At 32.0% G+C, this 17,991-nt stretch overlaps 2 protein-coding genes across 2 annotated transcripts; both read right to left on the reverse strand.

The window, feature by feature from the left end:
• Nucleotides 1–376: 376 nt before the first annotated feature.
• Nucleotides 377–706, reverse strand: LOC131873930 (uncharacterized). Its single transcript, XM_059217109.1, has one exon. The coding sequence runs from the start codon at nucleotides 704–706 to the stop codon at nucleotides 377–379; it is 330 nt and encodes a 109-aa protein (XP_059073092.1).
• A 9,834-nt stretch (nucleotides 707–10,540) lies between these two features.
• Nucleotides 10,541–11,128, reverse strand: LOC131873931 (transcription factor IBH1-like). Its single transcript, XM_059217110.1, has one exon. The coding sequence runs from the start codon at nucleotides 11,126–11,128 to the stop codon at nucleotides 10,541–10,543; it is 588 nt and encodes a 195-aa protein (XP_059073093.1).
• Nucleotides 11,129–17,991: the final 6,863 nt, after the last annotated feature.

Consider the following 17,991-nt stretch of genomic DNA (forward strand, 5'->3'; position numbering starts at 1 on the left):
TTCCCAAGTGACCCTATGGAAACCTCTATGAGAATCTGATGAGGACCAAATGAAGTCACGAAGAAGTTTTTCTAACTTCTGATAAGAAACTTTAGAAAGAGCCCAACAGGAAGAATAATAAACATGGACAACGACCAAAACTTTAAAGCATATCTGGAACTTTCCTGCAAGAGAGAGAGGCTTGGTAATCTAGTAGGCCAACATTTTTTCAATTCAATTTAGTACAACAGACCAGAGCTCAACAGGGAAGCTTCAGAGGAAAAGGAATGCCTAGGAAGCGAAAAATATCCCTTGAAGAAACCCACTTCTAGCCATATTGAGAAATCTAGTCGGGTGAAGGCAGAGAAGAATGTCTGTAATAGAGAATCTTATGCCACTAAATGGTTGAACGAGAGGCAAGCCAAAAGGTTTCCAAGAAGGACAAGGCCGCTTTAATATTATCCTCATCCTCCACAAGAGTGAGTAAGAAATCATCAACAAAATGATCATTGATAAGCTGAGATGGGGAATCAGGAAGAGATATCCCCCGAACCATCCCTTGTGAAGTAGAATGTGCAAGCAAGTAGCCAAAGCCTTCAGCAGCAAGAACATACAAGGAAGGAGCTAAAGAACAACCTTGACGAGTGGAGTGAAAAAGCCCAAAAGTATGAGACTGGCAGCCATTGATGGTGATACAAGCAGAAGCCTCGGCAAAAAACATCTCCATAGCTTGAATGAAATTGGGACAAAATGCCAATGTGGCCAACATAGCCAAAATAAAAGGCCATTCAATGCATTCTTAAGCCTTGGCAAAATCAATCTTAATGAACATGGCCTTCTTCTTCGAATGTTGAGCCCATTCCATACCTTCCTAGATGATAATGATGTTATCCAGAATGAACTTGGACTTAATGAAACTGATTTGTTTAGGATGGATGACAAGAGGCAACATGTGATAGATTTTTAAAGCTAAGGCTTTGGCAATAATCTTGTAGGAAACATTGAGGAGTGTGATGGGCCGCTAGTTGCAGATATCATCTAGATTGCCTACTTTAGGTATGAATTTCATATTTACTTGATTGATAAGATTTCTAAGAGATTTATTTTGAAGAGCCTCGAGATAAACCTTATGCAAGTTTGGCCCCACCAAATCCCACAAGGATTTATAAAATTTGCAAAGAAAGCCATCAATGCCAGGCACCTTGTCATTGACCATTGAGAACACCGCCTCCTTGAGGTCCTCAATGGTGAGAAGGTTGTCACAAAAATTCCTCTAGGTTAGAGTCAGCCTAATTGGCATGACAGCCAAGCATTGTTCAAAGGCTATCCATCATTTAGGAGTGTGGTCCTGAACAGTGAAGACTTGCTCATAATGACGAACAAAGGCCTGGAGAATGTCAGGAAGATCAAAAATCACTTGAGAGCCTTCCTTGATCCTTTGAATGCCCAGAGAGGAGTGCTTGGCCCAAAGGGAAAGAAAAAACTCCTTGGAGGCACGATCACGAATCTTAAGCTACTGATGTCAAGCCTTGATTTGAGCTCCTCTGGCGGCGTAGCTGTCGACAATTTTCTTCCGGTGGCACAACTCCGCAACCCTGAATTGGAGTGTTGAGGAAAAAGTATTGGCATCCAAAGCCTTTGTGGTAGAACGAAGATCAGACGTGGTCACCTGATAGGACCGCTTATGAAAAATGGCTAGCTAACGGACATAAATGCAAAGAAATCTTGTAGTGCATGAAATGGTGGCACACCACCAATCAATCCAGCCAGAATGAGCTTGTGGTTTGCACTCTAGGTTCCTAATTATCATGATATGTGCCAGGGTGGGTTTATGCTTGAGCAGTGACATGTTAAGAAAAAATTGCATCTTACTGGCACGTGCTTGTCTGGCTTCCCATTCAATGCATAAACAAATGGGGAAATGATTGAACGGAGTGACATCCACTAACGACACCATTGAGAAAGGTGTAGAGAAAGAAAAATGGAAACTAGATTGAGCCAAAATCATGGCATGATCAAGACATTAAAAGATCCTGTCAGGGCCCACACAGAAGTTGCTCTAGGTGAGCCATAGAGAATGATTTTGGTGACGTCCCATATTTGGGTCAAAAAGACCCAATTTGTTACGCATGTAGTACCATGCCTTGCATTCGCTAGTTGTCCACCGAAAAGGCACAACTTCTTCCTTGTCCTCAGCTAGCTCAACCATGTTGAAATCCCCATAGACAAGCCAAGTGGCAATGGGGAGTGAGTCACCAATCCATCTCCACAACATAGATCTTTTGACAACAACATTAGAAGCATAGATATTGACAATGACAAAGGAAAGATTGTCAATATTTAGAAGGGTCCAGACTAGCCGTTGCATCATATCAGTCCCATGATTGACAACATAGGCATGCAAGCGTGGGGAAAGTAATAACATTGTGCCTCCCCGACTGACCTCATGGCTAGTACAAAAGAAATTGCTAGCAAGCCAAATGGAATGACAAGCAACAACAAGCATAAAATACACAATTTTCACTTCCTGAAGGCAGAGAACATCAAAACCATTTAACTTATTGAGAGTATTCTGAATGGAACTTCTGGGAGAGGTCTAAAAGGCCTTGCACATTCCATGAAAGAAAATTCATGGAAAAACCACATCCATATTGTCAAAATTCAGCCCATCCAGGTGAGCATAGCTATTCTTGAATAAATTTGGTGATATGGTGCCTATCTGAAGGGGAGGCAAAAATCTGCGCTTCTCCTAGCCCTGCATCTCCTCGTCATGTGAGTGAGAAGGGCTAAGAGACCGCCGAGGGCATGTCATCCCAAGAGGAGAACTTGTATGCTGAGAAACCATTACAGAGGCTGCGATGAAGCTGTAGGCATAGATTTTGGTGGCGGGACAACATTCCCCTGATTACTAGGGTTTGAAAGGTCATGGTGGACTTCAAGGTTCTATTTTTCTAGCTGACCACAGTGGTCCATTTCTCATCCGACTTTGACTCATTTTTATCCCCTTGGCAGGAAGGCTCACCTTGAGGCTGAGGCTGAGGGCATGGAGTAACCAAGGGACAATCCCTGTTCTTCTGTTCAACAGATTGGAAACGGTAACAAGTATTGGGAAGGTTCAAATAGGTAACCTTCTGGGTATTTCGTAAAGACCCTATTTGGATGTCAATCGACTCTTTGAGGTCTTGTGACAAATCAACTTCTATGAAGACCTATTTTTGAGGATGGGACAGGAAGATCCTGTCAGGTTTGGTACATAAAACTTTATTGATAGAGGAGGCAATATTCTAAAGAAAGGGCACACAAGGAAAAGGCAACCCAAGAAATTCAATCCAAAATGACACCCAAAGCATAGCGTCATCAAAGACGGTAAAGTCATGGGTCCACAACTAGAAAACAAGAAGAGAAGACCTGACATACCAAGGTCCATGTTGCAGAATCTCAAAAACATACTGGGTATTCTCAAAATGAAAAAGAAAGAAACCTTTAGTTAGGTTTTGAATCATGGCTACGCAGACCCCATGAGGTGCCCAAGCTTTGGAAACCCAGTCTTTGAGCACACTTTTAGGGGGAATTCTCCCTACAAAGTAACCAACAAGAGTATGTTGTTCTAACCATTGACAAGCAAGGTCAAAATTTGGGGTAGGTAAAACCACATCAGCCGAAGGAACAATGGACTCACCTCGTGAAATACCTTTGGAACAAATTTTCAAGGTCGCTTGTTCTCATGGGGAGCCATTTTGCAAAGTTGCACTGCCAACTCCAGCAGAAACAACTAGGCTAGGGCCAGATGAGGAAATTATAAAGGCTCAAAAAGCCTGCAGTAAATGCAAGTGTACGACAGACAACCGAAAATCCTGCACCAAGGGCGTTTTATGCCAAGGGGACCACCAATAGTTACTATTCATAGTTAATTAAAAGTTTAGATATGGTAAATTTATTAAATTAAGTTTAAATATTAATTAGATATATATAACATAAGTGTGAATGGATGTAAATGAATTATTAATAGCCTATGAAAAAGAGATTAAATTGGAATAAGAGTACACTATTTCTTAATGTATTTGTATTAAATCCTTGTCTCAGAATAAAGTCAAAATAAAGACGAAATTAAAAGGAATTTGGCATGCCTATGCAAATTTCAACATAGATAGTGTAATGATAATCTTCAAATTATATATATATATCCTTTACATATAGCTCATTTATATATGGTAATTAATATGTACTATTATAATACTTTGGAAAAAAGAATATCTTATATTTTAAATTTTTTCTTCTAAAATGTAGATTGAAAACATTGTTGTCATAAGAAAAAATGTAATCAAATATTTAAAACCTACAAACAAAGGAAATATCCTAATCTTAATTATTATAATTTTAAATCTATCATGCCTCATCCTTGGATGAGTTTTGGGGTCTACTAGGGATCCCCCTACTAAGACTCATTTTCTCCATGTTTCATGGAGTATAGGCTCTTCCTTTATTCTTTGGACGATTTGGTTGGAAAAGAATAGAAGGATTTTTTGGGCAAAAAACTGTTTAGCCATTAGGTATGGATGCACATGTAATTAGTGTGATGCATGAAACCTTGTTAGCAAAATGTGATTTGTGAGACCATGTGGATACAATTGATTTGGTTGTCATTCAATGGTGGGGTTTGTAGGGATTTAGGAGTAATCCCTTCCCTATTAGGGGTGGTTGGCAAGTACAGAGAAAGGTTTGATGGGATGGTTTTTGGTCGCCTCCACTTGATGATGCTCTAGAGGTAAATATTGATGGGTAATCCAAGGGCAATCCTACACATGTTGGGATTGGAGGAGTTGGTAGAGACAACTATGGAGTGGTCTAATTATTCTCTTTATATTAAGGCTATCATACTAATAATTTTATGGAATTTATTGCCATCATGTATACTTTGAAAAGTATATTATATACTGGAATGGAGAAAAATCATCTATGGATCTGATTCATAGATTGTTGTCGATATTCTCAATTGCCAATAGTTGGAAGGGGTAAATTGGTCATAAATAAGATTATGAGACTTTAAAGATCTTTGGACTTCGTTACTTGTAGCAACATTCCTTGGGAACAGATTAAGGTTGTAGACTATTTGGCTCAATGAGCTTCTAAGAGGATGGGAATGGAGAGTGTTGGGGACTGGGGAACTTATCCTTATGGATGACATGAGAAATTATTTAGATGATTTGGAAGAGCTTTAGTTGGTTGCTTCTCTATTGGTTGGACTATTGATTTGTTTGATAAACTTGTGTTCTTTGATGATTAATAAATTTTTACTTTTAAAAAAACTTTAAAAAATTGCAAAACTATTAAATAGACAACTTGATGACAAATCATTAACAATAGTAACTATTTAATAGTACTTTTAAATATTGTTATAGTAACAAGAAACAAAATAAATATAAATCTAATTATAAAATAAATAAAAAAATAATGTTCATGTAATTCCATGTACATTCAAATATTTATGGACAGCTGAATTAGATTATTTTACCGATTTTCCAATGATACAAGACTTTCCTATGACAACTTAAAGAATCAAACAATTTAGAAGTCAATATAATCATTTGATAATGCCATTCTTTTGTTGTACCATAATACAGCAATTGATGACTAACTCAACTGCATCCATCTCAAAGTGGGTGGTTTTGTTTCAAATGAAATACCGTATGGTAATAGACATGAGATGAATAGAAGCCATGGATAGCTTACAAAGTAAGGTCATTCATACAGAAATTTTAGTCAATCAATAGGAAATTAATTAAATGTTTTTTTATCAATTAACTTTTATATATTATAATGGTTTAAATCAGTTTTTTATAATTTATATGGTATTTAAAATTTAATTTTAGGAATGATATTTTGGATCAATATTTATTAATCTATTATTAGAAAGAGGATAGTGATTTTTAGACTATGTTTACAATTTATTTTTTCACTATCTTTTTCTTAATGACAGATCATTTAGTAGATAAAAACATCCATTCATAAATATGTCTAATAAATTTTTGAAATATTTTTTTGAATAAATAAATAAGACAATATTTACTTATTGGTGGAAAAATGTCCTGCAATAATTAGTCAAAGTGGGTTGTTTTGATTTTATACTATTAGAAAAGGTGAAACTGTGCCTTTGAATAATTTTGTCCTTGCAGATATTAAATTTCCAGGGTCCATAATATCAATATCAGATGTTTCTAGATTTGACTGTAAAACATTTCATTAATATTCCAGATCAAACTTTATGATCCATCTACAAATTAAAAATAATAAAACAAAAAATAAATAATTATTTAAACAGAACACTTAAATTGTTAACAAGGAATATAATAGAATGCTGTAAAATTCGACAGTAATGATTGCCTTTAAAGAGTCCAACCAGATTTTGTTTTTCAAAAGAAAAAATAATATAGCAAACAATAAATTTCTACGAAAACCAAGCATTCATTACAAAGTCCATATCTCACTTCTTGCCAAGAGAACTGGGGTTGTTCAAACATTTAAAAGGTAACAAACTGCAGTAAAATATGGTATTTGGGGAAACTGTACAAAAACCATGTATACAACATACTTTTCGAAAAGAGAAGAAAAATCTTAAATAAACTGTACTGCAGCGCTTTTATATATATATAGAAAAGGGAAAATAGGTAGCAGAAATGTAAACAAATCTATAAAGTCTCTCAACAAACAAAATATCTATATAAATTAATAATTAAAGAGATATAAAGATGATTTTTATTGAAAATATATATTTTTTATTTCTTTGGAATTCTTTTTATTCTGATGATGAATCACAGAATGTGATTTGAAATGTTGATGGGAAAAAAATACACACAATCTAATCCAGAAAATTTCAAAAGAAAAAAAGAAGAATATATTTTTTTATTAATGTCATATTTTAAACTATTATATATTTAATAAAAATATAGTAAATTAAATTAAATTATAAATTATTGATTAAAGCTTAAAATAATTTATACGTTAATAAATTTGAGATTTCATCAATATTTTAATTTTAACAATATAATTTTTGGTTGAGTATGAATATGGATTGTTTCATAGCATCTTTAAATGTTGTTGTTAGTAATATGGAAATGAAAGGGAATATAAATATAATTATGAAACTCAACATAAAAGTGATATTGATGTTTATTATAATTGACTAACTCATAACAACTAAAACAACAAAATACTGAAAAAAAATCATTACTTCTATCAATTTTCCAAGGCTTTCTTATTATAATTTGTAAAAATGTAGAATAATATAATAAATTCAATTAATTTAAATTTTAAATTATTGATTAAAGTTTAAAATAATTTACAGATTAATAAATTTAAGATTTCATAAAAAAATTAATTTCATTAATACCTTTTTTAATTGAGGATAAATATATTTAAACATTATTGTTAGTAAAGGAAATGAAAGCTATTATAAATTTAACTATGAAACTAAATAAAAACATGATATTAATATCTACTCTAATTTACTACCTCATACTTGAGTAACACAATAAGATATTGAAAAATTCATTATTTTACAAATTTTCCAATGATACAGACTTCCCTATAATAGCTTGTTGAATTAGTCATATGCTTTAAAAATATATTATATTATTGAAGTCAATTTAATTAGTTTCTTATGGTTCGTAAGATAAAGATATTAGGCAGGCAGGCATGCATCTTGTGAAAGCATACGCTTGGGTGTTAGTCCAAGAAGAAACATAATAGTCTTTGTCTCAGTGTGAATATGAGAAAAATATGTTTATATCGTGAATGCAATGGATCTCATGGTGAAATATTCTTTTGCATATACAAGAGAAATTGAAAACAATGCAGAATTATTTAAATTTAACCCTAATGCCATTCTTTTTCCGTACCAGAATAACTTGCAATTGATGACTGACTAAAATGCATTTATCTCAGTGTGGGTGGTTTTGTTCCAAATAAAAGACCGTATGGACTTAGTCAGTAGAATGAATAGAAGCCATGGCTACCTTGGAAATTAGAGACCATAAATTTAAGTCAATCAGGTAAATTGATTAAATACTGGTTATATTATTTTTTTAACTGGTGGTCAATACTTAAATAATATAATAAATGCGGTATTAGTTTTCTATAGTTTATGTGATATTCAATACATTCTTTTAAAAATCAACTGTTTATATTTGTAATCATATTTCACATCACACCTATTGATCCATCATTAGATAGAGGACAGTAAAGAATTGAATTATACTTAAAAAACTTGTATATCTTTTTAAGTATAAACTTGAATATGTCTGCAATCCAAATCTTCATTGTCTACTTTCTCATGTTGGATCATTGAATGTGATTCAAAACTTGGATTCAAAAACCTACACGTTTAATTGTTGAAGTAATCTTTTGAATAATGTTACAAGACAAAATAAGTTTTTTTTTTTAAAGTCTTGCAATAATTAACCAATGTGGATGGTTTTGTTTTCCAAAATAAAATACTGTTTGAGTGGGTGAAAATGTGTCCTTAAATAGTGTAGTTATTGTAGATATAGATTTTCCACAGTTCATGATATTGATATAAAATGTTTTTAGATTTGATTGTATTAAAATTTTCCATTGACTCTTTACATCAAACTCTATGATTCATCATCAGAAAATAGAAAACAAGAAAAAAAAACTAAGAATTATTCAAATAAAATAATAAGATGAAAAAAATAAAAATTTAAGGAACAAAATAACAATAAAGTCCAAACTGTGATGATTGTCTCAAAGATAATCCATCCAGAAATTTAACTATACTATATTAATAGTTCGTATGAGCTAAAAAATGACACAACAGCTCAAACTTACTGCCAACATAGCCATAATGAAATAATAAAACAATTCAAAAATTTCTCTCAACTAAGCAAATAGAGTAAGTACTCATTATGCATCTAACCTAAATTAAAGAAAGATTCCATTGGAGAAGGACGTCTGCTATAGAACTAAACAAGCAGCGGGAAATCTTTTGTGGTTTCAAAATATAGTGATTTATATAGATTGGTTATAAAAAACAATTTACAGAAAGCAAATATTAATTAGTGTATTATGTTTTTGAATTACATTGTGTAAAATTTATTTATATTAATGTGATCTATTATTAAGATTAGAAAACTATAGACCTCATACAATCAGATTGTTCAAACCATTGCCAGGGCATAACCTGCAATAAAATGTAGAATTTTGGGAAACTGTGCGAAAGAGCATGTATACAACATACTTCTGGGAGAAGGCAAGAAGAAAGAAGAAAAAAAGAAACCAAACAAAACTGCACTGAATTTGTTAATTAGTTAAGGCGATATTGTACATTCAAGCTGGGTGTTTGTTATAATTCGCAGAATTTAGTAGAGAGATTGCAGGACTTCTGCCTGTCCTGAAAGATGTGTAATGTAATGCGCAGTTTCTCCAATCAAAAAGGGCACGTCTATTGATTTTCCAATTGTAGGGAATAAATAAATAAAATAATAATAATATATATTAGTTTTCTATAATTTAAAAAAATTGTCTAAAAAATTAATTTTATATTTTTTAATTATGTTTCAGCTTACATTTATTGATTCATTATTATATAGAGGACAGTCAAAAATTGGATAAGGACATAGTTTTAAGAACCTCTACATATTTTAAGTCTGTGTCTCTAATCCAAATCTTTACTGTTTCTTTTTAATGTTGGATCATTGAATGTGAGTGGAAAGATTCAAAAACATACACATTTGATTCTAGAATCATTCTTTTGAATAATGTAACAAAACAAAATAATTGCTTTTTTAACTATGGACAAAAATCCTGTGATATTAAATTAATATGGATGGTTTTGTTTTCCTAAATATGATACTATTAGAGTAGGTGAATGTTGTCCTTAAATAGTTTAATCTTTGCAGATATAAAATTTCCACAGTTCATGATATTGATCTGAAATGATTCTAGATTTGACTCTATTAAAAAAAATTATTGACATTTTGAATCAGATTCTATAATTCATCAAAAAAGGAAAAAAAATAGTTCAACAAGTATGATGATTGCTTTAAAGAGAGTCCAACCAGATTTAATTTTACTAAACAAAAAAATAACTTAACGATTTAACAATACTATAAAAAATCACTAATAGTACGTATGGGCTAGAAAATAATATAACAACCATCATGAAACAATAGAATAATAGAACAATTTTAAAATTTCTCTCAACTAAGCAATTGAAGTAAATAGTCGTTATGCATGTAAACTAAATCAAAGAAAGATTTCATTGCAGAGCGAAGTTCGCCATAGAATTAAACAAGCAGCAGGCAATCTTTTGGGGTTTCAACAATATGGTGAAATATATTTTGATTTGACACAACTCGCCATAACTCGCAGTAAAATATAGCAGTTTGAAGAACATAGAGGAAAATTATATATACAACGTACTTTTGAAAGAAGAGAAGAAAAGACAAAATGAAGAAAAAACCAAGAAAAAAACTGAGTTGCAGCTGTTATTTAGCTATGCCAATATTGTTTTGATCCGTTGCATATTCAAGCTGCGTGACTGCTATTATATCGCAGAATTTAGTAGAGATTGCAGTACTTGTACCTGTCCTGTGAGATATGAGATGTAATGGGCAGTTTCTCCAAGCAAACAGGGCATGTCCATTGATTTTCCACCTGGAATTAACCTTTTGAGCTGCCTCGTACGTCTCTTAACCTCTTCTACCTCTGAGGACGTTGCAGGTTCGATTCTCTTAGAGGAAACAAATCGATATAATGATAAGCTGCTCTGTCTTGAACAAATCTTGTGGTGCTGCATATGGGCTTTTTTAAGCCTTGCCCGCAACATCAAACAAGACTGGTATTTTGCCCTCTGTGCCATTACTGCCTCGAATTTCCTTTGCTCCAGACCATTTTTAAGAACAGGCCTGTTTTTCTCATCGCTGGATATTCTGTTAAGCAGCGCGCGTCCCCAGGCCGAGCGGTTTGCAGTGAGGGCAAGTGAAACATCAGCTGCCAGCTTTATAGTGCGACTCGAACACAAAACCTCTGCAACTTCATCTCCATTTTCTTGACTGCTTCTCGTGCCCTTTCTGAGTCTTTTCAGAGCCCGTAGAAAACGATTGAGATAAAGCTTCTTAGAGGTGGAATTCATGGTTTCCAAACCAGACAAATGATAAATCACTGGATTATCGAAAGGCTCTACCGATAACCCAAGAAGACATTAAAATTCCTTTCGTATTGAACAACAAGAAATGAAGATTTGGGAATAGAAATTTACGAGCATTGGAATCATTTTTTTTGGGTGTATGATGGTAACATCCATCCTGAGGTGTGGATATGGATATGTAGAATAGGGTGGACGATTGGATCTGATAGGGTGTGGCAATCAAAAGCGAGTGAGGAGAAAAGGAATGGTTGATTGAAAGGGTTGAGTACGGTGAATCCGCCATCGCGATTTTTTCTTTGGTTTTGTGTGTTGCATTCGTCACATCACAGGGTTTGTGTTTTGGCCTAGAAGTGTTGGGTGCTGCATCATTAACAGAATGTGACAGGATGCAGCGCTTCTTGAGGAGAATTCATCTCAAGACAAAACAACAATAATGAGGAGAGGGTGAGAAGAGGAAAAGTGTGGATGAAATGAATGTGAGAAGTGGAAAAGTGTGGATGAAATGAATGTGAGAAGTGGAAATGTATGGATGAAATGGATGTGCAATGTAGGAAGGTGGGCCATATTTGAGCGACCGGTCACATGGAAGCACGTGCAGCAGTGCACCCATCCTCTCTAGTAGTTTTATGTACGTTCTTATGTATCAAATGCTTATGCCTACTTGCCACTAACTAGCAACTACCCATATCAACTTTCCTTTTTTAAGCCTTACATTTCACTTCCCATAGATTCTCTACTTACTATTAACTATCAACCACATTTCATTCTATAGATTAATATGACTGAAATAACATAAAATACAAATATTTCAAATCAAGAAACATATTCTAAAATAAATATAATAAAAAAACCAAGTCATGTGAGAAAGATATAATATAAAGACAATTTTGAAGGATCTTAAATAATATTCCTAACATTAATAATAGAAAAAGAAAGTCATAATCATGAAGTCATAAGAATCATTAGATTTGTCAGCTATATTTCTCTTAATTTAAAGCTACATTTAAAATTAAATTTATTGGACATCTACTATGTCTTTTTTATATCATTTTTTATATTTTACTAATATATCTAAAGAATATTTTATTTATTCATAATCTGATCCATACCACAAAACATTGATGTCTTAAAGACATCCATTCTCAAACCCTAAGTTATTATATTCTCATATTTCATCATATATTATTTTACTTGAAACTCTCTATTTTTTACACATCATACTACTATTTTCAGCATTATTGATTAAATGCGTTTATCATGTCACCCTAAATCATGTATATTTCAACTTCATGTCTATGTTCATGTGTCTAGAAGTTATCCTTCATTTAATTCTAATATGAGATTTAATTGTATACTTATATGACATCCTACAATATGTTTTCAAGCTCTAAGCATCCTTTTACCACGATTTTGCTTGAAATTCATTTTTACTAGTAGACATAATTCATATTATTTTCCACTACACATTAGCAATAGGAGAGATGGATCCAAGTGTAATATTCTCTTCCACAATTGAAAAACTAATATTTCATTATGGCATCCTTGTTGTTTTGATGGTGAGAGCCTTCTTTTACTTGATTACAAGAATTGTCTCCATACACCTTATAACAATTTATCCACATAGATCGATCCCATCCTACAAGCCAAGTAATGATTGGTCAATCTGTCCATGTTTTTTAAATTCATGTTTCTAATTCCTACATGTGTGATTGAGAGCTATTATTTTTAATTGACATCCACCAAAAAACCTTACATCATTAATCTACTAATATTTGTAAGAGTTCGTATAAAACTCTTGTACCATGCAAGATTGACTAAAGATTATAGCCACCTAGGATTAGGCACTACACTTCATGAAAGTACAATAGAGATTAGCTAGGAAAGAATAATGCAGTTGTAAATCCTCCTTTTCAATATTACAATCTTTTAGCTATGTTCTTAATTGCTTGATTTTGGAGATGTATTCTTGGATGTTGTAAACACCTTTTGGATCAAGATTCATCAAATCATTGTAAACTTTTTAAGTCTTATCAAATTAACCATACAATTTTCAAGAGTCTTCCATCATTCCTTAGGCAATTTGCGTAATTCAATATGAAATTTCAAATTAAAAAGGCACTTATGAGCATATGCATTGATTTTTTTTTCTCACCATCAATCTCCCATCTTGTTAATTCATTAAGATCAATAGGTTGACAAATCATTTCCTTTATATAGCTAAGATAACTGTTTTCAATGAGATAATTTCATATGAATTTTCTCCATGATGCATAATTATATGGAGTTAGGAGTTTAATTTGAAATTTTCCCATTGTATGAACATAAAAATAATAATGCAAGATTCAACCACCACAATAGTACCCCCAATAAAATATAATCTAGGAATTTATGTTTAATGCAATTATAGGTGTTAGATGCCAAAAAATAGCAGCTATACTTGATCTTAATGCTTATAGATTTCAACTTTTTCTACAAGATAAAGTACAATTTTTATACAAAATGGGATTAATATGATCACACCACTAGAAATTAAAGAAAAAATTGTGCACTATAGCAGCTATACTTGATCTTAATGCTTATAGATTTCAACTTTTTCTACAAGATAAATGTACAGTTTTTATACAAAATGGGATTAATACGATCACACCACTAGAAATTAAAGAAAATTTTTGCATTACAAAAAAATGACACCTTAAAATGTTACTACAGGAGAAAAAATGGAGTCCTGAAAGTTTCCAAAATGAGAATTGCTCAGAAACACCTATAAGAATATGCAATTTCTAGAAAAACTAAGCATCAAAATAAAAAAGTAATTGTACTAGTATGAAGCGAATCAAATTCGACCCTAAATCAGAAAAGCTGCTCAAAAAGTGAAGGTCAGATGACTAACTTATGTCCTTGTCAAGTCAAATTCCTAAAATGAAAATGCAATTAGTAAGGAGTGAAAAGTATTTTAGGTATGTATCACTGCAATGTCGACATCAATAGGGATATATGATCGAATATACTCTTTTTTTGATGAAATATTCCCTCTTGATTATGTCTAGTAGAATATTCCACAAAATCTATGGTTTCAAATATTCTTTGATTATGTTTCTACTACAAGGAAAATTTAACCTATAGGTTGGATATTGTTTTGGTTTGCCAACTTGTGGTGTATCCGTGGTTTCTATTCAAACCTTGTGTTTCATATTTGGAGAATATAGGGTACAAAGCTTATACCTTATCACTTAAATTTTTAATTTGAAATTTTAAAATTTAAATTATTTTACAAAATTTTAAATTTAAAAAAAAAATAAAAAATTAAATTGTGAACTATATCATTGATGATCTATTATTTAGGAAAAATAAAAATGTCTATACAACTATTCAATATTGGGGAAAACATTTTTCTTAGCCTCCAAGTGAAATGCTTAAATTTGGATGATTTGATAGTTAATATAGATGATTTTTGGTCTTCTGAGCATGATGGAATGGTCTATTTTAACCCAAAATACTCTAAAATGGTAGCTATCTTCTACATACAACAAAAAACTCTTATATGTAAACCCTCATATCTAGCCTCCACTAATTGATTTCAATGAGTCAAAAGATAAAATTGACTTTCTTGAACCTTTTGAACTCATTGGTGAGCTTAGATCTATACTAGCAAGCTCCAATTTTGGCATATAATACATAAATAAAAGGAAAATTCCTAAATCTAGTATTTATTTCATTTTTTTAATTGTCTACATCATTATTGAATGCAATAGAAGACCATACTCAAATTTAAAAGATCTACCAATATTCTCACTCTCTAGATTCTCTCTATTTTGACTAATAAGAAGAAATACCACAAGCTCTAATACCATGCAAGATTGGCTGAAAATTATATCCATGCAAGAGCTAGGCACTTCATGAAAGAACAAGAGAGATAAGATATTAAAAAATATTGTTATAATATCAAAAGATGTAAATGATAATTATAATTTATTGGATAATATTAAAAGGGAGAACCCTTGGTTTAATAGGCCAAGGTGAACATAGGATTGATGTGTGTAAAATTTGATCTTAGAGTAACATGTACATTAATAGAGAATCATTATTTTCCTTATGTAACATCATTAGATAGATGGTGTGAATGGGCTTGAGTATAGTCTTTAAGGGAGAGCCAATCTATCCTAAATCTATATCTTTTTATATTAAATGTTGTCATGTGATGTGGATTAATAGTGTGTAATATGCTATTCTAGTGATGACCAAATTAAAAACAATGAGAGAATGATAGATCTAGAAGATATGCACAAAGAGGAATATCTAATTGAAACGAGGGCTAACTAGGCAATATAGATGAGTTGGGCACTAGAGTCTAGAAGTGAAAAAGTGCAAATGATAGTGTTAAGAACTAGATCATGATGTATCTCGATAGTTGTCCTAAAAAAATCAGTTAAAACTATAAGACACTATATTTGGGCACTATATATTCCTATGGTTTTGGGCTTTGAAAAGTATTAAACAATTTTTATTGTCTATTTTTTTTGTTAGTTTCACCATCACAAACTAAATTCTTCAAATTTATATCTCTACAGAAAAGAGAGAAAGAGAGATTAATCTTGATTTATTAGTATTGGAGAGAGAGGTTATTACAAGATTTTTAAAATGATAGATAAATTTTATTTTATATGCAACTAAGAAATTATTACAATCAACCCTTTTCAAGAGGCTAACATAAGATTATATTTATTAAATATTTGTAGCCAACATTTAAAAATTTGAATTTGGGGCCAAACCAAGAGGATGATAGCACTATGTGTTAGTGTCCTATTCTTTTTGACAATTCAAGGGTCCAAATTTAGAGGACACTAGCACATAACTCTTCTATGTATCCCAATTTGATACTTTGAAGGAACAAACAATGTAGAATGTCATTGAGTTATCTAATCTAGTCTTGAAACATGAATATTTTTATGTGGTCAAATATAAGAGCCAAAATGAAAGCTAACATAGCATGAAATTATCAAGCATAATAACTTAAATGATGGTATATTGGCCCCAACTTTAGCAATGGTATTATCTTACATAGATACCCATGATAAAGTAGAGAGAAACCGAGTTCTAGACACTTATCAAACATACCTGATATGAAGCATACACATGTAAAGCATAAATAAAACACAAGGTAGACATATTGTGAAGAGACACAAAGCACAAAGAATACATGAAAAACATATAGAATGCACTCAAGACACATAGAATACACTCAACATAAATAGAAGACATTCATGATAGTCATAAAACATGCAAAACATGAAGTAAACAACAATTCCAAATTAGTGAGGGAAAAAAACCTCAATATGAAAATTCATCTCAATACCAAGTCTCATTCCTACAATGTACAATAAACACACAGTTAGGAAACTTAATCAAATAATATAACCATGCACATACAAGAAGACAAATATGTAGGAGGTATAACAAGTATAATGCAGGAATATGATTGATCTAACCATGACTATAGCACTATCTTGAACTATTGCTAGGGGTAATGTATAATGAAAAGCCCCAAGGGTCTACAAAATTTGGGTTATGCTAGATGACCATCGATGCCAAAAGAAATATATGGAACATCTTGGTGAAGAAGCACAATAATTGGTCATTTCAAAAGTTCACTTATATAACTAGAATCATAAATTATATTGGCTGGAAATTTATTAGGCTCTTTGTTCGTCAATGCATCATCTCTAGAAGAGAGAGAATTGATAAAAGTGATAATAATATAATCCTCTTGTACCAAAATATCCTCATGAGGGAACAATTTGTCAGAGGGACAAGCCTTTTTTATTAATGCTTCATCTCTAGAAGGGAGAGCGTAGAGAAAAGTGTTAATGATATTATCCTCTTGTGTGAAATTATACTCTTGAGTAAGAGTAATCTTGGGAGAGGGACAAGGATGATTAATCAATGCTTCATGTCTAGAAGAGAGATAATTGAGAAAAGTGCTAATGATATAATCCTCTTACACCAAAATATGCTCATTAGTAAGACTAATTTTGGGAGAGAGACAAGAATGAGCCATCTTAAAGAAGAAGAAAGGTGATGGCATGATGGATGTGTTCATTAATGGATGCAAGAAAGTTCATTTAAGTCTTGGTTTTCTAATCTAAAAGAAAAGGAGAAAATTATTTAAGATCTTAATGATTTTTATACAACATATGTAACATATGAAATAGGAGTATTTAATCAATGAAATCAATTCATCAACAAATTGAATTAGATCTAAGAGAGTAAGTGTGAATGCAATGCAAACGAATCAAAATAATTATAATTATAAGCTAGGCTAGGTTCACCAAAATGTATGGTAGGGAAAGTGACTCTACACTAACATATGCATTAACCTAAGTCAAATCATTTTCCTATATAATATTAGATTTGAGTGTGCTTGGATTTCTCTCCACAAGGAAAAGTCATGTTGTCTTGGATTCACACCTCTATTGATTTCATGCAATTGGGATTGGTTGTGTGTGTGTGCAATGAACTAGGTTAAAGAAGGATAAAATTGAAAAAAATTAATAAAATATAGAAAATATAGAAAATAAATGCACAAGAGAGTTATAGACCTAGAAAAGAGATATAGAGAAGGAACTAGAAATAAAATATGGTGTTCATTTTGCTAAACATATGTGATAGTTTCCTTTGTCCTAAGGATTGTTTCATCACGAGTTGATGTAAAAAATGAGGTTGAAATCCTACTAGGTTGCTATCCAAATTTCAAGAATTTTTTTTTAAAACACTAACACCCATTACTAGTGTCCAAGACTTTTTCCACACAAAGCTTGAGATCATTTGTCACTATTTATTAAATTTGATTG

Source organism: Cryptomeria japonica, chromosome 3, assembly GCF_030272615.1.
Source record: "Cryptomeria japonica chromosome 3, Sugi_1.0, whole genome shotgun sequence".
Classification (NCBI taxonomy): Eukaryota; Viridiplantae; Streptophyta; class Pinopsida; order Cupressales; family Cupressaceae; genus Cryptomeria; species Cryptomeria japonica.